This window comes from Mobula hypostoma, chromosome 15 (genome assembly GCF_963921235.1).
Source record: "Mobula hypostoma chromosome 15, sMobHyp1.1, whole genome shotgun sequence".
NCBI classification, from domain to species: domain Eukaryota; kingdom Metazoa; phylum Chordata; class Chondrichthyes; order Myliobatiformes; family Myliobatidae; genus Mobula; species Mobula hypostoma.
The window spans coordinates 11,417,836-11,444,624 of record NC_086111.1 but is presented as its reverse complement, the minus strand read 5'-3'; the positions used below and the strand labels follow the sequence as shown (position 1 = coordinate 11,444,624).

General features: G+C 44.4%; 1 protein-coding gene across 1 annotated transcript in view; it reads left to right on the top strand.

Moving 5' to 3' along the window:
* Positions 1 to 26,789, top strand: part of LOC134357162 (FYVE, RhoGEF and PH domain-containing protein 5-like) — a 209,189-nt gene that overhangs the window by 65,402 nt on the left and 116,998 nt on the right. The window contains exons 6-9 of the mRNA XM_063068460.1: positions 385 to 536; positions 1,070 to 1,229; positions 14,348 to 14,432; positions 22,821 to 22,871. Of these exons, the coding sequence (XP_062924530.1) occupies positions 385 to 536; positions 1,070 to 1,229; positions 14,348 to 14,432; positions 22,821 to 22,871 (448 nt within the window). The remainder of the gene's footprint in view (positions 1 to 384; positions 537 to 1,069; positions 1,230 to 14,347; positions 14,433 to 22,820; positions 22,872 to 26,789) is intronic.

Genomic DNA, 26,789 nt, shown 5'->3' with positions numbered 1-26,789 from the left:
ACATGTGACCAATAATAAACCAATTCCAATTACATATGTAGAGCAATGATGCTCCATGACACTATAACATTCTCATAAGTATTTGTTGCACTTTCTCAAGCTTAATGATGCTTTTCATATGACAAGGCAATCAAAAGTGTGGCCTCATCGAAGTTCAGTACAGCTGTCTGAAAGAGCTGTCTGCAGCTCTTGTTCCTTGTCCCCACTGTGTGAATGGAGAGGAATTGTAGGGGTAGTGGGTCAAGGTGGGAGTTGTGTGATTGGACAAGGTTGTTATTGTCTAGGCTTGGGAGGTGGGAGTGCTGCCATAGAATGTAAGCCAAATATGGGATGCCATGTACTGTGTTTTTAGTTTTACAGTTTTGGACATTTCTGTTTCAACAGAACTTCAGAGAGGTGGTCACAAGGATCATGGATAGTAATGGACAGCTGCTGGTTGACCAAGAAGGAGTGACCCATACCCTGCATCTCATTAATGAGTTGCACACACTTCACCGTGAGATACTGAGAGAGCTGGAACGAAGCACCCTGGAGTGGTACCTGCATAGCATTTCCATAAGAAGGGGAGGTGGGGTTGCTGAGTGTGGATGGAGACTGTTTAGCAGTGTTGTAGCAGATCATGGCTAAGGAATCATTCTTCCTAACTTGTGATACTCCACTTCAACTCTTCTCCTTAGCCTGCCCTATGGATCAAAGATAACACTTTGGGTTCAGAAGTGGTTGATGAGATTAGTGTAGAGTCACCGACTGCCTCAGCTGGGCTGAAGTCATCTGCCACACTGCAGGGGCCCAGGGTTAATGGAAGGCACAAACTAAAGGTCAGAGGTCACTTGGTCAATCTGGAAACACCTAAGGAGATCATAACACTGGAAGTGATTCCTTTACCAGGAGCAGGCTCCCGTGAGCTTGAGTAGGTTGTTAGGCCCTTTCTGTGCTTCCATGTTTTGAGGATGAGTGACATCTCAGGGGTTTGGGGTGTTGAAGTGCCTGTTGGTGTTTCAGAGTATACTCCAACATGGATGACAGGGAATGTACCTGCCTGACTGACCTCTGTCTGTTTTGCTGCCAGGGATCAGACTGGGCCAAGTTTGGGTTGTGCATTGTCAAGATATGGACCCAGATTGAGCATATACTTCAGATATATTGAGCAGTTTGACAGCAGTATTGCCTTTCTGGAAGAGAGCTGCTGGAAGGCACCTGGAATCTCCACTGCTCCCCTGCGGTCTGAGGTAACACTCTCCAAATTGTTCTCTCTACAGATAGGAATGATATTTATAACTTTTAGTTATAAAAGTTGTCCCTTCTGTCTTGGCTCCTGTTCAGCTTCTGGTCCCTGCCAGACAGATAATAATTTGATTGTTTCACTAAATGCAACCACCTCATTCTAAATGGCTTTAAATCACATTTATTGCTCAACTTCTCTATATAATTATAAATTCCTTTCATCTTCCAAAGAACTAACTGCATCTCCTGTTTCTGTATCATTTGGCCCATAGAGCTTGATGCCAATTTATAATAAAGGTCCTCCTCGTGTATCATCCATATACCTCCATTCCCATCATATTCATATGTCTATCTAAAAGCCCCCTTTCGGATAGACTCATAATCATGTTCAAAGGGCATCTTAGATAAACTCACGTTCATGTGTCTACCTGAAATGGCCTGATTCCACAAATGCTTTTGGTAACCCATTCCAGACACCTACCACTATCTGCCTCTTCTGTTGCCTGTAAACCTCCCTTACTCTAACCTCAGGAATTTGACATTTCTACCAAAACAGATTCTGACTGTCTACCCTATCTATGCTTCTCATAAATTTAAAAAGTGATTTTTTTATTATTTGGCTATAAAATATAATAAAATTCATTATTTAAATAGCTTTAAAAACACAGCCTCTAACTCTCTGGGGGAACAACCAAAGTTTGAACAACATTTCATAGAAACATAGAAAACTTACAGCACAATACGGGCCTTTCAGCCCACAAAGTTGTGCCAAACATGTCCCTACCTTGGAAATTACTAGGCTTACCCATAGCTCTCTATTTTTCTAAGCTCCATGTACCTATCCAAAAATCTCTTAAAAGATGCTATCATATCCGCCTCCACTACTGTTGCTGGCAGCCCATTCCACGCACTCACCATTCTCTGAGTAAAAAACTTACCCCTGACATCTCCTCTGTACCTACTCCCCAGCACCTTAAACCTGTGTCCTCTTGTGGCAACCATTTCAGCCCTGGGAAAAAGCCTCTGACTATCCATACGATCAATGGGTTGATTAGAACTACACACAATACTCCTAGTACTGTCTGCTAAAGTTTCATATAGGTGCAGCATGACTTCTTTACTCTTATACTCAACGCTCCTACCAATGAAGGCAAGAATGCCATGCATCTTCCTTACCACCTTGTTCACTTCCCCAGCTATTTTCAGTGAATTACAGAACTGGACCATCAAGATAGCTCATACCTCAATAATATTAAGATAAATACCATTACCCAAATGTTTTCTCTTTTCATTTGACTTCCCAAATTACATTTCACACTTGCCAGATTAAACTCCATCTGCCACTTATCTCTGTACCTGAACAATATCCCGCTGTATTTCTTGACGGTCTATTACACTGTCCACAACTCCACCAATCTTGCTAATCCATCCAAATCATTGATGTGTATCATAAATATCAAGAGAGATCTGTAGAGTCTCAAAAGCAGAGGTAGAAGAGTATGCCTCATGATCAACTTCTCTTGGTGCACAAATATATCAGTGCTGTCCCAATTCTGCTCAGCAAATTTGGAATATCTAGCAGTTATATCTAGCATTTTACCTACCACGGAAGATTTCTGTGTAGTCCCCCCAGCCTCCCTCAGGGTCGCTCGGCTCGCTGAAACAACCCTCGGCCCCGGCAAACGGGGTTTGTATGGATGCTGTGTGATGTACCCCACCCCGCCCAAATAACAGACGATACACCAGATACAATTAAATGATTTACAGTTTATAGATATTACTGGAACTATATAATTAATAGTGAATAAAATATAAAAGGAAAATAAAAGGCGCCACACTTATCGAAGTTCAATCTCTTCGTGCACAAAACAGTTGGAGCTCAAGAACCTTCTTCTTCACCCTGCGACCCCTCGGACCACCTCGACCGGCTGCCTGGGACCAACAGTGGTCGACCAGACGCTCCACACGAGTTCGTCTCTGTCTGCTCGCCGAACGCCCTCTTCGGGGTCCAACCCCATTTGCGGACATCATAGCACCTGGTCCATTCTCTGTCTCTCTCTCTCTTCCGCCTTCTGCCCCAAAACCCTGCGCATACAAAAACTTCCAGATACACCAAAGTCATAACAACTATCCCAATTGGTTCATAACATCCTCTTATCAGCCCCTAACCCACAACAAGCTGCTGGCGCAAAGCTTTCTCAGCGTTTAACATAACAAAGAAGCATTCCCGATTATAAAATAACAAAGAAGCCATTTTAATTAGCCTCCGCGGTGACATAAAAGACGAAACCCCTTTACACTCTCCCCCCTCCAAATAAAGTCATGTCCTCATGACTTCTAAATAATTCGCCAACCTGTCCTGCAGACACGCAACACACACATACACAGATACACACAGTGACAGTGCTCCCCAAGCAGTGGACCTTATGCCCGTCCAACGGGCGCTACATAGGCCAATGTATCTGGGAGTTTCTTAACCCTCCAAGACCTCTGTACCCCCTCACCTAAACCGAAAAGGCTCAGACACTACTAGGGATACCTCAGGCCTGCTTGCCAACTCCTCTCTCACTCAGGCCACCATTACAGCCGTGTCCGGGGCCCCGCCTCTCCTCCTTCCTGATCCTGCCGTAACTCAGACTGCCCACTGCTAGCTCTCCCCACTACACCTGACTCAGTGGGAGAAGGGCCAAAAGTCTCTTCCTCAATCACGGGGAAGGTAGCGAAAGGCAGCATGTACCACATGTGCAGCACATCATCCTTCGAATCCGTATTATTCTTCATTCCCTCGATCGGTAGCTGCTGTTTAAGTTTCTCCAAACTGAAACATTTAGCCGGGGCTACGCCTTCAGTCTCCTGCAGTCGAGACGTCAGCTTCTTGTTCCTTTCAAGCGTCCGCCTCCCTCTTCCGAGATCTGTCCTCCATTTCTTCACCTCCTCGGGAGTGTAGTCAAACTCCCCTCCCTGGGCTCTTGGTTTTCTGTTGGCCTTAGTCAGAACACTTCCTTGATCTTCCCCAGCTTGTAAGTCTTCCAATCTTTTCGAATCAACGTTTTGAGTTTCCGCTGATCCCTTCGAAGGTGGGTCATTGTTTCTGCTCGCTGGATTAATTCATCAGTACATGACCTTCTCCACGTTGACGAGCGTGAATTCCAAGTCTGCAATGGTCGTCCCACAAGTGCGGCACTCAGTCTCCAGCCGGCATTTCTGAGCACTCAGTTCAGCAGTGCAAATCCCCTCTCTCCCCTGTGTCTCATTCAGATTGACGACCTGGGTTTCCAACCACCATCTGTTCCAACACCAGGAAGTTCAACTGGTATGTCGGGTCATTTTTCTCACGTTGCACCAAACTCCTCTGGCGAAAAACTCCTCCACATTTGACACTTCGCTTCTGTCGCCCAGGCTCAGCCACTTGCCTCGCCTCATAGACCCCCCAGGTGAATCCAAGCTCTAGACAGTCATCCACATACGCCAAAACTCCACACACCTCAAAACTCCACACACCTTCACTTCCCCCATGGTCTTCCTCATGCCCCGCGGGAAGGATGTAGGGGCTCCGGATATGCCCTTGGGCATCTTTACGGATCGGAAGAATTCTAGGGAACTAATAATGACTGTCTTCGGCTCGACAGCCGCACTCCTCAGGATCTGGCAACATCCACCCCTCAGATGCAGCACATTAAACCACATCGCATAATCCACACACACGCTGCCTTCATCTTCCACTGCGCCAGGGTCCAGTTGCCGCGACCTCTCTCCCACTGAGGTGCCTTCAGCGGTCAACTCCCCTCCCTCGTGGTAGTTCGGAGCATCTACTAAGAGGGTCTCACCCTCAGCTACTTTCCCCAGGCTGTACCACCGCTGGGTCTCGTTTAAATTCAGTACCGGCTCAAGGCTGCCACACACGTCCTCAGAAACAACTCGACGCGCTGGGTGCCCAGACAATGCCCCCATGAACTCCAGGGTCATTAACCAATCAACGTCTTCTGGATAACTACTGGCACTGGTACCCAAAATCTCCGGTGCCCTTGCGGTTGTCAAGGGTAAATGCTTCAGACACCAGTTGTAAAACGAACTGTACAACAACTTGACCTGCACCCCGGGGTCGAGGATGGCTTTAGCATCGCTTCCCTCTATCCGTAATGACACCCTGGGGCGCGGTCCCGCTAAGCCTTCAGGAATAGGGTCTTTTCCTTTCGGAAGTTCATTGGTACATTGTTGGGAATGTGCTTCCCTAGAGACCCCAAGCCGTTCCCCCACTGGGCCTCCACTAAGTTTCCCGACATCTCTCTGATCAGCTGAACAACTGAAGGAGGGGCATGATCCCCCTGGCACTGCAAGCAATTTAGCTGCCCTCCTAGCCAGAGAAGACTTTCCCCGCTCTTTTAAATAACTGACAGCTGTCACTACGGTGTAAGTGAACCTGACAGCTCTAACACCGTCACCAGCCCGCCTACTCAAACTTTCACCCAATCCCTGTTGCTCTCCCTCAACCGAGCACTGCCACTCATCTAACAACTGAGAGATCCGCTCCGCCCACATCTCGCACGTCTCCGCCCCTCTTGGGGTGGACACTATCCCAAGCGCCAGGCAGAGCCTGCCAGAGCTAGAACATTGATTCGCAGACCCTACCTCCAAATCAGACCACTCTTTCCTCTCTCTTCCAACCGCATGGACAGCCCCGAGTGCCACCTCCAACTTGTCAACGCCAGCCTGAACTCGAACAAAGACCGCACCCACAACGTATACAGCAATAACTAGCAAATAACCCACAGAGACACACATTACAGATTTAAATAGGGCACCCACACAGCATACCCGTAGACCCAATCCCGGACAAAGCCCACACAATGTAGCCCCCCTGGCCACCCTCAGGGTCGCTCAGCTCGCTGTTGTCTAGGGAAAAAACCCTCGGCCCCGCCAAACTGGATAATTAGTTTGTGTGGATGCTGTGTGATGTATACCCCACCCCGCCCAAATAACAGACAATACACCAGATGCGATTAAATGATTTACAGTTTATAGATATTACTGGAACTATATAATTAATAATGAATAAAATATAAAAGGAAAATAAAAGGCGCCACACTTATCGAAGTTCAATCTCTTCGTGCACAAAACAGTTGGAGCTCAAGAACCTTCTTCTTCACCCTGCGACCCCTGGGACCACCTTGACCGGCCGCCTGGGACCAACAACGGTGGTCGACCAGATGCTCCACACGAGTCCGTCTCCGTCTCCTCGCCGAATGCCCTCCCCGGGGTCCAACCCCGTTAGCGGACATCACAACACCTGGTCCGTTCTCTGTCTCTGTCTCCCGCCTTCTGCCCCAAAACCCTGCGCATACAAAAACTTCCAGATACACCAAAGTCATAACAACTATCCCAATTGATTCATAACATCTTCTTACCAGCCCCTAACCCACAACAAGCTGCTAGCGCAAAGCTTTCTTAGCGCTTAACATAACAAAGAAGCATTCCCGATTATAACATAACAAAGAAACCATTTTAATTAGCCTCCGCAGTAACATAAAAGACGAAACCCCCTTACATCTGTGATCATTATGGTAGCGGTATAACATAGAAACATAGAAAACCTGTGGTAGAATACAGGCCCTTTGGCTCACAAAGCTGTGCCGAACATGTCCCTACATTAGGACTACTTAGGCTTTACCCATAGCCCTCTATTTTTCTAAGCTCCATGTAGCCATCCAGGAGTCTCTTAAAAGACCCTCCAGCACCACCGTCAGCAGACTATTCCACGCACTCACCACTCTCTGCATAAAAAAACTCACCCCTGGCATTTCCTCTGTACCTGCTTCAAAGCACCTTAAAACTATGCCCTCTTGTGCTAGCCATTTCATCCCTAGGGAAAAACCTCTGACTATCCACACGATCAATGCCTCTCATTATCTTGAACACCTCTATCAGCTCTCATCCTCTGTCGCTCCAAGGAGAAAAGGCCGAGTTCACTCAACCTATAAGGCATGCTCCCCAATCCAGGCAACATCCTTGTAAATCTCTTCTGCACCCTTTCTATGGTTTCCACATCCTTCCTGTAGTGAGGCGACCAGAATTGAGCACAGTACTCCAAGTGGGGTCTGACAAGGGTCCTATATAGCTGTAACATTACCTCTCGGCTCTTAAACTCAATCCCACGATTGATGAAGGCCAATGCACCTTCATTTCACCTCAGGCCAATGTCAATCAGGCTTTAGATGATCTGAGCAATGGGATCAAAATGCATGAAACAGTGCACCCTAATGCCTTCACTGTTATTTTGGGGGATTTTAACCAGGCCAGTCTGAAAAAAATCAGTACACTATTACCATCAACAGATCACTTGCAATACCAGAAGAAGCAACACACTGGACCGTTGTTACACCACTATTAAGAATGTCTACCATGCTATTCAATGCCTTCACTTCAGGAAGTCTGATCACCTGGCTATACTTCTACTCCCTGAGTACAGGCCGAGACTGAAGACTGCAGCACCAACAGTGAAGACCAAGAAGGTATGGACAAGGGACTGCTTTGAATCGGTGGACTGGACTGTATTCAGGGATTCATCTTCGAATCTGGATGAATATGCTGCAGTTGTTACCGACTTCATTAAAACCTGTGTGGATAAGTGTGTGCCTACAAAGACTTGCTGTACATTCCCAAACCAAAAGCTGTGGATGAACCAGGAGGTACATCGTCTGCTGAAGGCTAGATCTGTGGCATTCAAGTCTGGCGACTCAGGTCTGTACCAGAAAACTAGGTATGATTTGCGGAGGGCTGTTTCAAGGGCGAAGAGACAATTTTGAATGAGGCTGGAGGTGAGAGCAGATGCACAGCAACTCTGGCGGGGTTTGCAAGACATTACTTCCTGAAAAGCGAAACCCAATAGCATGAATGGCAGCGATGCTTCACTACCAGATGAACTCAACACCTTCTATGCCCCGGAGAATATAACTACAGCTGTGAAGATCCCTGATGTACCTGGTGACCCTATAATCTCTGTCTCTGAGGCTGATGTTAGGGTGTCTTTAAAGAGGGTGAACCCTCGCAAGGCGGAAGGTCCCGATGGAGTACCTGGTTAGGGTCTGAAAACTTGTGCCAACCAACTGGCGGGAGTATTCAAGGACTTTTTCAACCTCTCACTGCTATGGGTGGAAGTTCCCAGTTGCTTTAAAAGGGCAGCAATTATACCAGTGCTTAAGAAGAATAATGTGAGCTGCCTTAATAACTGTTGCCCAATAGCGCTCACATCTACATTGATGAAATGCTTTGAGAGATTGGTCATGACTAGACTGAGCTGCCTCAGCAAAGATCTAGACCCACTGCAATTTACTTATTGCCACAATAGGTCAATGGCAGACGCAATCTCAATGGTTCTTTACATGGCCTTAGACCACCTGGACAATACGAACACCTATGTCAGGATGCTATTCATCGACTATAGCTCAGCATTTAACACTGTCACTCCCACAATCCTGATTGGTAAGTTACAAATCGTGGGCTTCTGTACTTCCCTCTGCAATTGGATCCCCAACTTCCTAACTGGAAGACCACAATCTGTGTGGATTGGTGATAGTATCTCCTCCTCGCTGAAGATCAAAACTGGTACACCTCAGGGATGTGTGCTTAGCTCACTGTTCTACTCTCTGTATACACATGACTGTGTGGCTAGGCGTAGCTCAAATACCATTTTAAAATTTGCTAATAAAACAACCATTGTTGATAGAACCTCAGATGGAGATGAGAAAGCGTACAGAAGTGAGGTATATTAGCTAGTGGAGTGGTGTCACAGCAACGATCTTGCACTCATCATTGAGATGAAAGAACTGATTGTGGACTTCAGGAAGGGTAAGACGAAGGAACACATACCAATCCTTATAGAAGGATCAGAAGTGGAGAGAGTGAGCAGTTTCAAGTACCTGGGTGCCAAGATCTCTGAGTATCTAACTTGCTCCCAAAATACTGATGTAGCTATAAAGAAGGCAAAACAGTGACTATACTCCATTAGGAGTTTGAAGAGATTTGGTATGTCAACAAAAACACTCAAAGACTTCTACAGATGTACTGTGGAGAGCATTCTGACAGGCTGCATCATTGTCTGGTATGGGGAACTACTGCACAGGACCAAAAGAAGCTGCAGAGGGTCATAAATTTAGTCGGCTCCATCTTGAGTACTAGCCTACAAAGTACCCAGGACATCTACAAGGAGCAGTGTCTCAGAAAGTCCACTATTAAGGACCCCTAGCACCCAGGGCATGCCCTTTTCTCATTGTTACCATCAGGTAGGAGGTACAGAAGCCTGAAGGCACTCACTCAGCGACTCAGGAACAGATTCTTCCCCTCTGCCATCTGATTGAACCCTTGAATACTACCTCACTTTTTAATATATGTTATTTATGTTTTTGCACAATTTTTAATCTATTCAATATTCATATACAGTAATTTTACTTTATTCAATATTCTTATACTTTATTTTTACTTTTTTTTTCTTCTATATTATGTGTTGCACTGAACTGCTGTTGCTAAGTTAATAAATTTCACAACACATGCAGTGATAATAAATCTGATTCTGATTCTGACAAACAAAAGAAATCCCAAAATTGACCTTTGAAGAACACCGCTTGGTCATGGGCCTCTAGCCAGAATAACACAGCCTTCCACTCTCTGTCTTCTAAGGGCAAGCCAGTTTTGAAACCAAACTTGCAACTCACCCTCCCGTGGATCTTTATATTTTGAATCAACCTACCATGTGGAACCTTATCAAATACCTTTCTACAGTCCATGTACATAATGTTCACTGTCTTAATTTCTTCCAAGTTCCTTTATCACCTCATTAAAATGCTCTATCAAGTTGGTAAAGCATTGCCTGCCCTTCACAATGTCATGTTGACTCTCCCTAAGTAAGACCAAATGCACATTAATCTTATCCTTCAGTATTCTCGCCAATAGCTTCCCTACCACTGACCTCATGCTTACTGGCCTAAATTACCTGGATTATCTTTACTTCCTTTCTTGAACAGAGGCACGACACTTATTATTCTCACCATTTTCAGGTACTTGTAGTACTAGGCCTCTCTGTCCCCAAGACTCTGCCATACAAGGGGTGATTGATAAGTTCGTGGCCTAAGGTAGAAGGAGTCAGTTTTAGAAAACCTAGCTCATTTATTTTTCAACATAGTCCCCTCCTACATGTACACACTTAGTCCAGTGGTTGTGGAGAAATATAAATCCCTTCTTTGTAGAAGTGGTCCACAGGAGGGGTGATTGATAAGTTCGTGGTCTAAGGTAGAAGGAGATGAGTTATACAGCTCTCATTATATGCACGTGCAGTTCAACTCTTTTAGTGAAAATGCAGAAAGTTTGAAGTTAATAACTCATCTCCTTCTACCTTAGGCCACAAACTTATCAATCACCCCTGCTGTGGACCACTTTTTGGAGGTCCAAGACGCCAACCTCTACAAAGGAGGGATCCAAATGCTCCACGACTGCTGGACTAAGTGTGCAAATGTAGGAGGGGTCTATGTTGAAAAATAAATGTGCTAGGCTTTCTAAAATTGACTGCCTTTATCTTAGGCCACAAACTTATCAATCACCTCTCGTATGTCCTGCCCTGCCTTAACTTCCCAAAATGCATCACTCCAGTGCTCTAGAAGAGATCTCAATGGTCCAGGAACATGAATCCCTCCCTCCTGCACCATGTCCTCACTCACATACAGTATTCACGTCTCCTATCTGCTTATTCCTATTGTCACTTAGCACATGGCATCCAGAGCTTAAAATTCTTGAAGATCCTACTTAGTAACCTTCTGCCTAACACCCCACATTCACTATGCAAGATCCCATTCCTTTTCTGCCATTGTGCACTATGACCTCTATTTGCTACTGCACTCTCAACCTTGAGAAGGATATCTTTGATCCTGGCAACGGGGAGGTAATGCACCATCCTAGAGTCCAGTTCATGGCCACAGTTTCACCAGTTTGGCCCCCTGATAAACAAGTTTTCTATCACTATATCTCTTTCCTTGTCTCCACGCCAGCCTTTTTGTACATCAGAGGCAGAGGGGCTGTCTGCCTGATCCCTCCATCTTTCCTACCTGTATCCACTGGATGATTATGTCACTAAAGCTGCTATCTATGATGCTCTTAGCATCCTGGAATTCAATCACAGCTCCATCTGCTTGATGTGGTCAGTTAGGAACTGCAGCTACCCACGGCTATAATTATAATGTATCTCTGACCTCCCACATCCTGCAGGAGGAGTATGTGACTACCATCATTAAATACCAAGACCACAGAAAGAGATAAAATCTTCCAACTTACACTACTATTGCTCAGCCCTGGGCCAAAGCCTCTTGAGACAAACCCTCAGCACTGACACCTCAAACACACCTATTCACAAAATACTCAAAGGCAACTGCTGTGCTTTTAAATCTTCCTTCAAGATAGGCTCAAGGTCCTTGTTTGGACCAAGACTGAGATGATGTCTGGAACCTGGGTTGCGATGGAAAATCCCAAACTGGATATTATGAGCAGGCTATTGACATCACTGCCTTCACTTCCTTGAAGGTCGAGCATGCACTGATTGGGCAGATGTATTGGGTTTATCCTACTTGTTGTGAATGAGACCATATTCCATGTGGTTGGGTAGATGTCACTGTTCTAACACTGCTTTCTGTACCCATTCCAACTGTTCATCATGTAGAAGCATTGAACTTCAGCTGAGGGAGGACAATAGATAGTACTCCGGAGGGGGTTCCTTGCCCATGTTCAACCCGAGAGGAACCTTGATGATTGTGAGGGCAGATATGGTTGAACATATTGATATTAAGAAAGAGGATGTGTTAGAAATTTTGAAAAATATTAGGATTCATAAGATACTATGAGATTTGAGGGAAGAGATTGCTGCACCTTTGGTGATGATCTTTGTGTCTTCACTTGCCACAGGAGTTGTACTGGATGAGTGAAGGGTGGCAAAAATTATTCCTTTGTTCAGGAAAGGAAATAGGAGTAACACTGGGAGTTATGGACCAATGTGTTTTATGTCAGTGGTGAGCAAAGTTTTGGGAGGATTCATAGAGACAGGATTTACGAACAACTGGAGAAGCATAATCTGAATAGGGATAGTTAGTGTGGCTTTGTGAGGGATGGTCATGCCTCACGAGCCTGATTGAAATTTATGAGGATGTGACAAAGCACATTGATGAAGGTAGAGCAGTGGATGTGATATATATGGATTTTAGTAAAGTGTTTGATAAGGTTCCCCATAGTAAGCCCATTCAAAAAGTCAGGAGGCATGGGACTGAGGGAGACTTGGTTGTGTGGATACAGAATTGGCTTATCCACAGTAAGCACTGGATGGTAGTAGATGGAGAGTATTTTGTCTCGAGTTCGGTGATCATTGGTGTCCTGCATGGCTCTGTTCTGGGACTTCTGCTACTTGTGATGTTTATAAGTGATTTGCATGAGGAAGTGGAAGGGTGTGTTAGTATGTTTGCAGATGATATTAAAGTTGGCGGAGTTGTAGATAGTGCAGAGTGTTGTTGTAGGCCATAATGGGATATTGACAGGATGCAGAGCTGGGCTGAGAAGTGGCAGGTAGCATTCAACCCAGAAAAGTATGAAGTAATTCATTTGGCAGGTTGAATTTGAAGACAGAATACAGGGATCATCGCAGGTTTCTTATCAGTGTGGAGGCACAACAGGATTTTTGGTTCACATCCATAGATCCCTCAAAGTTGTTACACAAGATGATAGGTTTGTTAAGAAGGTGTATAGTGTATTGGCCTTCATTAGTCAGGGGGATTGAATTCAAGAGCCACAAAGTAATGTTACAGCTCTATAAAAACTCTCGTTAGACCATACTTGGAATATTGTGTTCAGTTCTGATTATTATCTTATATGAAGGATATGGAGGCCTTATAGATGGTGCAGGGGAGATTTACCAGAATGCTACCTGGATTAGAGGGCATACTGTAGGTTAGAGCTTTTCTCTTTGGAGTAAAAGAGGATGAGAGGTGACTTGATAGAGTTGTATAGAGTCGGCCCTCCTTATCTGCGGGTTCCGCATGCGCGGATTCAATCAACCGCGGTTCGGGAAAACCCGGAAGTTGAGCATTGTTCGCTACTTGTGTTGTGAGCGAGAGGAAGGAGTTTAAGGCTCGTAAGGGATGGCTGGCTAGTTATGTAAACCGCTACAGCCTCAAGAACTTAAAGATCACGGGAAAATCGGGATCGGTTGATGCCGAGGCGGCATCCGCGTTCCCAGAAGGGCTACGATGGTTGAGTCTGTACTGAACATGTACAGATTTTTTTCTCTTGTCATTATTCTCTAAACAATATAGTATAACAACTATTTACATAGCATTTACATTGTATTAGGTATTATAAGTAATCTACAGATGATTTAAAGTACACGGGAGGATGTGCGTAGGTTATATGCAAATACCATCTTATATAAGGAACTTGAGCATCCACATTTTTTTGGTATCCGCAGGGGGTCCCAGAACCAATCCCCTGCGGATAAGGAGGGACCGACTGTAATATGATAAGAGGCATAGATAGCAGTGGATAGGCAGAGAATTTCTCTGTAAATGACTAACACGAGAGTATTTTAAGATCATTTAAAGGAAGTATGAGGTAGGGGGGAACGTCAGAGATAAATTCTTTACACAGAGAGTTTTGAGTGTATGGAACACCCTGCTAGGGGTGGTGGTGGGGCAGATATATTAGGAACACTTAAAAACATTTAGATAGGCACATGGATGATAGAAAAATGGGAGGTTATATTGAAGGGAAGGGTCAGATTGATCTTAGAGTAAGTTAAAAGTTTGGCCTGTTCTGTGGTGTAGCATTATTTGTTGTATATTGTAATATAGGTCTTTATTGATCTGGACAACTGCTGAAGATTCCTTGAACTTCATCTTGACTTTTAGCACTCTCCCTCTGTCTCTGCATGTTCTTTCCTGCTGAGAGATGGTGTACCCCATCTTTGATTCTGTGTGTGAATATTTTGGGGGTCCTGTGTTTTCAGTACTTTGTTACACACCATTCCTGGGTCAGACTTTGGAGTGAATTGTATGATTTGCTTGGAACGGAGATTTTTAAATTTGTCTTCCTGGTTATCCAGGTGCCTGCCTCAGAGTGTGCCCATGTGAAGCAGCAGCTCTTCAGGACCCTCCGGCAAGTGTCACTCTACCATCATCACCTAACAGGTAGGGGGACCCGTGTCTGCTCTGTTCCTTGCCCTCTATTCCCTCATTGGTGAACCCATCCTCATCTTCATCACCCACATCAGAGATCTCTAATGGACAACTGGGCCTTCATTATCAGTAAATACCTGAAGTCCGACTGTCATTAACCAAATTAACACAATCCTGAAGCCATTGCTTCCTCTTCTAGCAACTTACTCAAAAAATGCTAGTGGAACGCAGCAGGCCAGGCAGCATCTATAGGAAGAGGTACAGTTGACGTTTCGGGCCGGGACCTTTCGTCGAAGGTCCTGACGAAGGGTCCCAGCCGGAAACGTCAACTGTACCTTTTCCTATAGATGCTGCCTGGCCTGCTGCGTTCCACCAGCATTTTTTGTGTGTGTTGCTTGAATTTCCAGCATCTGCAGATTTCCTCGTGTCTGCGCTTCCTCTCCTAGGTCTGTTTCACCTGACATGGATGTGCAGATGTCCCAGCCACTTCCCTATCCGCCTTTCATTTCAGCATCCCTCCCTGTTCCTGCACTCCAGTGAACCCTGGTTTCCCCTCAGCCCACTGCATCTGCATCCACACCACCTCTCACCATCCTCAATCCCCTTCTGAGCTCACTACTGTCACCTTGTGTCCCTCCTGTTTCATCCTCTTTATCTGCTGGAGAATGTTCTCTGCAGTGTAGCTCATAGAATCCACAGCATGAAAACAGGCTATTGTCTACGTGTCCGACATGCCGATCCAATATTCTAGTGCTGGGTCCATAATGGCCTTGGCAATTAAACAACTTGTAGAATGACCATGAAATGTTGTGGGAGTCTCTTGTCTCTGTCACCCCCTATAGCTGTGCTATGACTCTCATTAAGTGGAGCCAGTGGAAGGCTCAGATAGTTTCTATTCATAATTTTCTGTTTATCTTGGATAAGGGTGGGACAATGAAAGGAAAGGAACTCCTCATATAGATTCAAATCACCCTCATGGTAAAACGATTCTTACTTAAATAACCTACAAATTTCTTCTTCCTTACCCTGAACCCGTGCTGTGTAGCTGGAAAGTTCGCACTCTGTACTACTTATCATCTTGTATAACTCTGAAAGGTCCTCCTTCAGCTTTTCTTCTCCAAGGAATACAGACCCAGCTTATCCAATCTCTCGTCATACTGAGACATTCCATCCCAGGTAATATCCTGGTGGATCTTACCCAATCTTTCTCTGTGCATTCATGCCCTTCTCATAGTGTGGTGTTGCGTAATGAATGTTCTATGAATGTTCAATGAATGATTCAATGAATGTTCTTTGAATCTTTACTGCTCTCATTTTCTATGTCCCCAGCTAATGAAGCAATAGAATATTACAGCACAGAAATAGGCCATTTGGCCCATCTAGTCCATGCCAACCTATTTTACTAACTAGTCACATCTACCTGCACTCAGACCATAGTCCTTCATACCCCTGTCATTCATGTACCTATCCATTCTTCTCTTAAGTGTTGCAATTGAACTTGCATCTACCACTTCCACTGGTAGCTTGTTCCTCACCCTTACCACCCTGGAGGTATGTTTCCTTCATTACTTTATCTAGCCATGCTCCATGCTGTCACATTCTGGGATCCTTGCATGCTTGTGCTCTCATGCAAATATACACACACACGCATACCTGTGCATGCATGCACGGCCACGTATACACAAAACACACACACACACACACACCTAGGAGCAGAATTAGGCCATTTGACCCATCGAGTCTGCTCTGCCATTTTATCCTGCCTGATCCATTTTCCCACTCAGCACCAATCTCTTGTCTTTCCCCATTCCTGACGAATCAAACATCTATAACCTCTGCCTTAAATATATCCCAAGACTTGGCCTCCACAACCACCTGTGGCAACAAATTCCACAGATTCACCACTCTCTGGCTATGGAAATTCTTCTTTACCTTTGTTCTAAATGGATGTCCCACTATTTTGAGGCTGTGTCCTCAGGTGTTAGACTCGCCCATTATAGGAAACATCCTCTCCACATCCACCTTATCAAGGCATTTCGACACTCAGTAGGTTTTGTTCTTCTGAATTCCAGTGAGTATAGGCCCAGAGCCATCAAATGCTCCTGATCAAGCCTTTCAATCCCAGAATCATTTTCATGAACCTCCTTTGAAACCTCTCCAATATCAGCTCATCCCTTAAATAAGGGGCCCGAAACTGCCTACAATACTTTAAGTGAGGCCCCACCAGTGCCTTATAAAGCCTTATCATTACATCTTTGCTTTTACTAATGGATACTCTGCCACAACCAAAGTCTCATCATTAGGACAGCAAGCTATTTAGTGTTTTCTGTTTACCAGTACTCTGCACTACGTGCACTGTGAATTTTATTTTATTAACTTATTTGTGGTAGTACTTGTTTATGTGCTGTGTGTGATATATGTTTTTGTGGATGCACCGCGATTGGAAGAACATTGTTTCGTTTGGTTATATGTATGTACAGTCAGATTATAATAAACTTGAACTTGAACTTGAAGTTGAACATGATTTGCTAGAACATGTCGACATTAAGAAAGAGGAAGTGCTGGACCCTATAGAAAACCATTTGGATAGACAGGTCTCTGTGCTGGATGGGATATAACCCAGATTACTATAAGAAGCAAAGTAAAAGATTTGGCAATGATCTTGGTGACCTCACTGGCTGCAAAGATTTCTAATTCCCGATAATTTGAAAGAAACTGGGAGATCTGTCTAGGCCTTATAAGACCATAAGATATAGGAGCAGAAGTAGGCCATTCGGCCCATTGAGTCTGCTCCGCCATTCAATCATGGGCTGATCCAATTCTTCCAGTCATCCCCACTCCCCTGCCTTCTTCCCATACCCTTTGATGCCCTGGCTAATCACAATATCTCTGCCTTAAGTACACCCAATGACTTGGCCTCCACAGCCGCTCATGGCAACAAATTCCACAGACTTACCACCCTCTGAGAAAAGTAATTTCTCTGCATCTCTGTTCTTAATGGACGCCCATCAAACCTGAAGTCGTACCCTCTTGTCGTAGACTCCCCTACCATGGGAAATAACTTACCTGTTCAGGCCTTTTAACTTTTGGAATGTTTCTATGAGATCCCCCCTCATTCTTCTGAACTCCAGGGAATACAGCCCAAGAGCTGCCAGACGTTCCTCATACGGTAACCCTTTCATTCCTGGAATGATTCTCGTGAATCTTCTCTGGACCACCTCCAATGTCAGTATATCTTTTCTAAAAAAAAGGAGCCCAAAACGACACACAATACTCCAAATGTGGTCTCACAGGTGCCTTATACTGTAGATCCTCAACATCACATCCCTGCTCTTATATTCTATACCTCTAGAAATGAATGCCAACATTGCATTTTCCTTCACCACCACCAACTCAACCTGGAGGTTAACCTTTAGGGTATCCTGCACAAGGACTCCCAAGTCCCTTTGCATCTCTGCATTTTTAATTCTCTCCCCATCTATATGATAGTCTGCCTGTTTATTTCTTCCACCAAAGTGCATGACCAAATACTTTCCAACATTGTATTTCATTTGCCACTTTTTTGTCCATTCCCCTAAACTATCGTAAGTCTCTCTGCAGGCTCTCTGTTTCTTCAACACTACCTGCTCCTCCGCTTATCTTTGTTGGTAAATTTAGCCATAAATCCATTAATCCCCCAGTCTAAATTACTGACATACATTGTAATACGCAGCAGTCCTAACACTGACCCCTGTGGAACTTCACTGGTAACCGACAGCGAGCTAGAATAGGATCCCTTTATTCCCATTCTCTGTTTTCTGCTGATCAGCCAATGCTGCACCCATGCTAGTAACTTCCCTGTACTTCCATAGGGTCTTATCTTGCTAAGCAGCCTCATGTGTGGCACCTGGTCAAAGGCCTTCTGAAAATCCAAGTACACCATGTCTACTGCATCTCCTTTGTCTACCCTGCTTGAAATTTCCTCAAAAAATTGCAGTAGGTTAGTCAGGCAGGTCTTTTCTTTCAGGAAACCATGCTGGCTTTGGCCTATCTTGTCATGTGTCTCCAGGTATTCTGTAATCTCATCCTTAACAATCGATTCTAACAACTTCCCAACCACTGAAGTCAGGCTAACAGGTCTACAGTATTCTTTCTGCTGCTTCCCACCCTTCTTAAATAGCAGAGTGACATTTGCAGTTTTCCAGTTATCCGGTGCAATGCCAGAATCTATTGATTCTTGAAAGATCATCGTTAATGCCTTTGCAATCTCTCCAGCTACTTGCTTCAGAACCCTAAGGTGCATTCCATCAGGTCCAGGAGATTTATCCACCCTCAGACCGGTAAGCTTCCAGAGCACCTTCTCAGTCATAATTTTCACTGCATATACTTCACTTCTCTGATACTCTTGAATGTCTGGTACTGCAGATGTCTTCCACTGTGAGGACTGATGCAAAATATGCATTCAGTTGCTCTTCCATCTCTGCGTCTCGCATTACAATATTGCCAGTGTCATTTTCTATTGGTTCTATATCTACCCTCAACTCTCTTTTACCCTTTATATACTTAAAAAAGCTTTTAGTATCTTCTTTGATGTTAGTCGCCAGCTTCCTTTCATAATTCATCTTTCCTTTCCTAATGACCTTCTTAGTTTCCTTCTGCAAGTTTTTCAAAGCTTCCCAATCCTCTATCTTCCCACTAGCTTTGGCTTCCTTGTATGCCCTCTCACTTGCTTTTACTTTGGCTCTGACTTCACTTGTCAGCCGTGGTAGTGTTCTTCTATTCGAAAATTTCTTCTTATTTGGAATATATTTGTCTTGCACTTCCCTCATTTTTCACAGAAACTCCAGCCATTGCTGCTCTGCTGTCCTTCCTGCTAGTGTTCCTTTCCAGTCAATCTTGGGCAGTTCCCCTCTCATGCCATTGTAATTTCCTTTATTCCATTGAAATACCGACACATTGGAATTTAGGGTTTCAAATTTCAAAGTGAACTCGATCGTATTGTGGTCACTGTTCCCTAAGGGTTCCTTAACTTTAAGCTCTCTTATCATCTCCGGATCATTGCAAAACACCCAATCCAGCACAGCCGATCCCCTAGTGGGCTCAACAACAAGCTGTTCTAAAAAGCCATCCCTTAGACTTTGTACAAATTCTCTCTCTTGCGGTCCTCTATTGGCCTAGTTTTCCCAATCCACTTTCATGTTAAAATTCCCAATGATTATCATGATATTTTGCCCTTCTGCCACGCCTTTCCTATCTCCTGCTGTAATTTATAATCCACATCCCGGCTGCTGTTTGAAGGCTTGTATATAACTACCATCAGAGTCCTTTTACCCTTGCCATTTCTTAACTCAATCCATAGAGACTCTACACCTTTTGATCCTATGTTATCCCTTTCTAATGATTTAATATTATTTTTCATACACAGAGCCACACCACCCCCTCTGCCTACTAACCTATCTTTCCGATATACGGTATATCCTTGGACATTCAACCTCCAATGGCAGCCATCCTTTAGCCAAGTTTCAGAGATGGCCACAACGTCATACTTGCCAATCTGTAGCTGAATTTCAAGATCATCCAATTTATTTCTTATGCATGCATTCAAATACAACACTTTCAGTCCAGTATTTGTTGCTTTCTGTTTTAACTGCACCATGCCTCTAATGCCCTGTAACTCATCCCACTGCCTGTCCTTTCTATCATCTCTGTTGCATGCTACCTTCGATCTATTTCTGTTTTCCCCTTCCTCAGCCCTATCACTCCCAAATTTGTTTAAACCCTCTTTAACAGCCCTATTAAACCTGCCTTCTAGGATATTGGACCACTTTGGGTTCAGGTGTAACCCGTCCTTTTTGTACAGGTCATACCTCCCCCAGAAGATGCCCCAATGATCCAGGAATCTGAAGCCCTGCCCCCTACACCAGTCTCTCAGCCACACATTAATATGCCTGATTATGCTATTCTTGCACTCGTTAGCACATGGCACAGGCAGCAATCCTGAGATTACTACCCTGGATGTCCTGCTTTTCAGCTTCCTACCGAACTCCCTGAATTCTCTGTTCAGGATCTCCTCCCTTTTTCTACCTATGTCATTGGTTTCAACGTGTACCAAGACTTCTGGCTGTTCACCCTCTCACTTCAGAATACTCTGCACCCGATCGGAGACATCCTCTACCATGGCACCTAGGAGGCAACACACCATGCTGGTATCTCTATCAGGCTGACAGAACCTCCTGTCTGTTCCTCTCACTATGGAATCCCCTATGACTACCATGTTCTTCATCTTCTTCTCTCCCTTCTGCACCACGGAACCAGGCTCAGTGCCAGAGACCCGATCGCCATGGTCGTCCTCTGTCAGGTCACCCCCCTCAAATGCATCCAAAACGAGATAATGATCACTGAAGGGGATAGCCGCAGGGATGTTCTCTACTGTCTGAGCTCTTCCTATCCCTTCCCTGACAGTCACCCACTTATCTACCTCTTGCATCCTCAGGGTGACTAACTCCTTGTAACTATCTCCTGCTCACTTTCCCTAATAAGCTGCAGGTCATCAAGCCGCAGCTTCAGATCCCTAACACGGTCTCTCAGGAGCTGCATCTCAGTGCATCTGGCACAGATGTGGCCATGTGGGAGACAGGAAGATTCCCAGGATTCCCACATTTGACACCCAGAGCAAAGTACTAACCCTACAGACATGCTCTTTATTCCTCTAAAAAAAAATGAAGTCCACTCACCCACTTACCTTGCTGAAGCCCGAATGAGCCAAAGCCCTACCACTCTGCCTCAGAGCACTCTGTCGATGACCACTCCATTATGCAGAGTCTCCTTTTTATGCCCGAACCTTCCCCGCTATCTAACTCACGGCTAGTGCTCCAGTTATAGCTGCTGATAGGCCACGTACAATTGACAAACACTCTTGAAGCTCCCTTTTTAAATAACTGCTGCCAACCTGCAGAAATCCCTCTTGGTAAAGCTCTGTTGATGCCTCTGATAGGCCATGTACAATTGCAACAAATTCAAGGTGATGCATTTTGAGAAGTTAAACAGGAGTAAGAAATAAGCAGTAAGTGATAGCGAGGTAAAGGACACAAAGTTCTTCAAAAAGAACTAGACAATGTGGAAGGGATGTTTATTCTACAGTTCATCTGTGTTATAACTAACCTGAATGATTTGGTGCATCAGATAAAGGGATCTATATCCTAGCTACACTATCTTACCCTTAACGTGATGGATGGCGGTGGCTGAATTTACCCTGCATCTACTTCTGGCCTGATGCCCTGCGAGCCATGTAGTTGGTGTTGATTGTGTCTCTAGTTCCTGCTGTTCTTGTAAGATTCTATTGCACTTTATTTTTCCTGTAATTGTCTGGAAGAAATGAGTCTCAAGGTGGTAACATATACAGTCTGTATACCGAATATACATCAACCAAATATTGAAATGGATGTAGGGAAGATATTTCGAATAGTGTGGGAGTCCAGAAACAGAGGAAACAAACTCAGAATACAAGGGTGTCTCTCTAGGATAGAGCTGAGGATGAATTTCTTTAGCCAGAGAGGGTGGTGAATCTGTGAAATTCATTGCCACAGATGACTGTGGAGGCAAAATCATTTGGTATATTTAAAGCAGAAGTTGATAGCTTCCTGATTAGTAACAGTGTCAAAGGCTACAGAGAGACAATGGAGTTGAAAGGAAAATAAATCAGCCATGATCAAATGGTGGAGTAGACTCGATGGGCCTAATGGCCTAATTTTTCTCCTATGTCATGGTCTTATGGTCTATTTCTCTTAGTGACAGGTCAATAACTAGGCAATGGTAAATTAAAGTGATTGGCAGAGGGTTAGGGGTTGGGGAGGGAGACGAGGACCATTGATTTCACCTAGAGGCAGTGTAGGAAATGGTTGCAGAATGTGGAATAGAGCAGGGCCTGCAGGTTGGTGGGATTGGGCTGAGAAGATCTCCTCTGTTCAGCATGGGTAGGTGGCAAAGCCCAGGGTGGGCAGAGAAATGTTGGTGAGATACTAATGAGATGAATTTTCTGGTAATTAAGGGCTTAGTTGCTACATCTCAAATCAATGTCACTAACCACTAGGGAGGGATTTCACAAGATGATGAAAGGCAGGAGAGGGCAACATGCTGTGTATGCTTGGGATTGGTGGTGACTCCGAGTACCAGCTTCTTGAAGAAGGGTTGTGGGAGGCCATATTCTGGATGAGGTGTCCATTGGGTGAGAGATGGAATTCTAAGGCCTTGAATGATTAGTAACATGGATTTGAGAAGTAACAAACCCAGTGCAAAAGTGCCAACAAATCTTCTGGAAGTCAACACTGTAAAGTACTAGGAATACATCTTGGGTGCAGATCCTGAATATCTTGGGTGCAATGCAGAATGCTCTTATCTCACCTCTATTTGCTTTTTTTCCAGATTATTTAAAGTATTTGTGTCCAGACACTGCTGAATATGAAGACACGAAAGGTAATTCTAGAATTATAATCACAAAACATCATTACAAAACTTCAAAAGTACTGCAGTTGACATCGAATCAAGATGAAACTCCGCTCTACTCCACTACCTGTAGTTCTAATGAATTGTCCATGAAAGTAGATTTAACAAACATGTGGTTGGTCTGGGGAGCCTGAAAGCTGATGGGAGAGGTGTGTGATTGGGCGGGATGGCCTGTCTGATGATGGGGGAGGTAATTAATTGGGCGAAACAGTCCACCCATTGATGGGGGAGGTATGTGACTGGGTGAGATGGCCCATCATTTGATGGGTTAGATGCGTGATTGAACAGGAGGAGTAAGATTCAACCACTGATGGGACAGCTGCTATCAGTTGAGTGGCAGTGATCTGCTTGACTGGTTCTGAAGGTGTTTAAATCCTGAGTGGTGCAGGTCTGCCTGAGGACTGCATCTTGTATCTGGAAGTGGGCACAGTGACCATAACTCAGCATAGTATGAATGGAGCTGCAACATTCTAAGTTGGCTGAATGTGCTGGTTGTCTTCATGCTGGGATTCTGGGATCAACAACTTCCAATTTCGGTACTCTAATGCCAGTCCTTTAACACTGTCCTTGCAATACTAGTTAGAGAGTCCTGGAGTCATACAGCAGGGAAACAGGCATTTCAGCCCAGATGATCCATGCTGACCAAGATGCCCATCCAAGCTAATGCCATTTACTCATGCAAACACGAGGAAATCTGCAGATGCTGGAAATTCAAGCAACACACATAAAAATTGCTGGTGAACGCAACAGGCCAGGCAGCATCTATAGGAAGAGGTACGGTCGACGTTTCAGGCCGAGGCCCTTCGTCAGGACTAACTGAAAGAAGAGATAAAAAGAGGTTTGTAAGTGGGAGGGGGAGGGGGAGATCTGAAATAATAGGAGAAGACAGGAACGGGAGGGATGGAGCTAAGAGCTGGAAAGTTCATTGGCCTAGGGAGAAAGAAAGGGGGAGGGGAGCCCAGAGGATGGGCAAGGAGTATAGTGAGAGGGACAGAGGGAGAAAAAAAAAGAGAAAAATAAATAAATAAAGGGATTCTTTCCTCTCCTGTCGTCGCCTATCATTTCAGATCTCCCCTCCCCCTCCCACTTTCAAATCTCTTTCTATCTCTTCTCTCAGTTAGTCCTGACGAAGGGTCTTGGCCCAAAACGTCGACTGCACCTCTACCTACAGATGCTGCCTGGCCTGCTGCGTTCACCAGCATTTTTTATGTGTGTTGCCATTTACTCATGTCATATTTGGGCATAACCGTCTAAAGCTTCTCTGTCCATGTAACTGTCCAAGGCCTTTTAAATATTGTTGATATATTGGCTCAACCACTTCTTCTGGCAGCTCATTCTCTCTGCATGGAAACTGTTGTCCTTGTTCCTATTAAATCTTTTAAATATTAAATTGTTCCTATTAAATCTTTTGCCTTTTACCTTATACATATCCTGCAGCCCTGGGAAAAAGATTGAGTGCATTCACTCTGCCTATGCCTTTTATGATTTTATGTATGTACCTTTTTAAGATCATGGTCTTCTGTGCTCAAAGGAAAGAAGTCCTTGCTTCTCTAGCTTCCCTCTTAACTCAGCTCCTTTAATCCTTATAAATATTTTTTGAACTTGTTCCTGTGTACTAATGTCTTTTGTGCAGCAGGGTAACCAGAAACTGAAAACAATACTGGAAGTGCTGCCTCAACTACATCTTGTATAACCACCTTATAACATTCTAACTCCTAATGCCCTGGCTTCGGAAGGACAGGATGCCTTTCTTCCACTCTGTCAACACCTTCTGGGGACCAAGTACTTCATGTATTTGAAGTTCCTCGATTCTACAACAGGACCCACATCAGGAACCAGGAGGAACTGTGAGATGCTACCTAAATGTGATGTTCCAAAATGCAATACTTAACACTTACCTGGCTTAACTCCATTTGCCATTCCTCTGTCCACTTTCTGCAGGGAGCAGGGAAAATCTATGGAGACCTCTCCTCTGGTCAACACAGATAGGTGGTAAATTCTCTGTACTGACAGAGGTAGAGTTCTTATGCATGGAAATATTAATGCATGGAGACTATACTGATATTGGGTAATTTAGGACTGAGTTTGCTGCTTCTTAAATCGATGTCACTTACCTGCTGGACAGGATTTCACATGGTGATGAAAGGTGGAAAAGGAGAATATGTGTGCTTTGGTTTGCTGATGTGTGGGAGTGCCACCATCCATCTCTAGCTGATCAAGATGCCTCTGTATTGTTGATAACCTTCTTCACTGTCCACTATGCCACATATTTTTGTGTCATTTGCAAATTTACTAACAATGTTTGTACATTCGTATCCAAATTGTTCATATTGATAACAAAGAACAATGGGCCCAGCTCTGACTCTTGAAGCACACCACTAGTCACAGGTCTTCCGTCCAGGAAACAAGCTTTTACCATCACCCTTTGTTTCCTACTATAAATTCAACTGTATGAAGGATCTTGGCCTGAAACATTGACTGTTTATTCCTCTCCATAATTCTGCCTGAGCTATTGAGTTTCTTCAACATTTTGTGTTTGCTGCACAAAATTTACAGCATCTGCAGAATCTCTTGTATTTCTTCATACCTCAAATTAGTCAAGTCTCCCTGGATCCCATGCAGTCTAACCTTCCCGAGCAAATTGCCTTATGGAACTTTATCAAAGGCCTTCATGAAGGCAATATGACCATGCTACTACTCTGCCTTCATCAATTTCCATGATCACTTCTTCAAAAACTGAATCAAGTTCATAAAACATGATTTCCCATGCATGAAGCCATGCTGATTATCCCTAATTACCCTGTCTTTCAAGATGCATCTTATCCCTCAGAATCCTCTCCAGTAACTTACCTACCACAGACTTTAGGTTTTCTGCTCTACAGTTCCCAGATATTTCTTTGCAGTTCTAATAAATTAAGGTACAATATTAGCAACCCTTCAGTCTTTTGACACTTCACTCATCACTAATGATAATTCATATTTCAGCCACGGCTCCTGCAACTTATTCTATAGACTCTCACCTTGTTCTTGGATAACCAGAATCAGTTTTAATATCATAGAACATAGAAAGCATAGAACACCTACAGCACAATACAGACCCTTTGGCCCACAAAGTTCTGCTGAATATGTCCCTGCCTTAGAAATTACTAGGGTTACCCACAGCCCTCTATTTTTCTAAGCTCCATGTACCTATCCAAAAGTCTCTTAATGACCCTATCGTATCCACCTCCACCACTGTTGCCAGCAGCCCATTCCACGCACTTAGCACTCTCTGCGTAAAAAACTTACCCCTGACATCTCCTCTGTACCTACTCCCAAGCACCTTAAACCTGTATCCTCTTGTGGCAGCCATTTCAGCCCTGGGAAAAAGCCTCTGACTATCCACAGGATCAATGCCTCTCATCATCTTATACACCTTTATCAGGTCACCTCTCATCCTCCATCGCTCCAAGGAGAAAAGGCCAAATTCACTCAACTTGTTTTTTGCATAAGGCATGCTCCCCAATCCAGGCAACATCCTTGTAAATCTCCTCTGCACCCTTTCTATAGTTTCAACATCTGAAATGAACCACTTCACACTTATCTGGGTTGAACTCCATCTGCCACTTCTCAGCCCAGTTTTGCATCCTATCAATGTCCCACTGTAACCTCTGACAGCCCTCCACACTATCCACAACACCCCCAACCGATAGATATGTCCCACAGAAAAAGTTGTTCTCAAATGGCAGGGCTAGGTAACCGTGGCTGACAAAGGACTGCATAAAAACCAAAGAAAGCGTATATAATGCAGCAAAAGTGAGTGGAAAGTTGGATGATCAGGAAGCTTTTAAAATCCAACAAAAGGCAACTAAAAAAACTGTAAGAAGGCAAAAGATGAAATACAAGGAC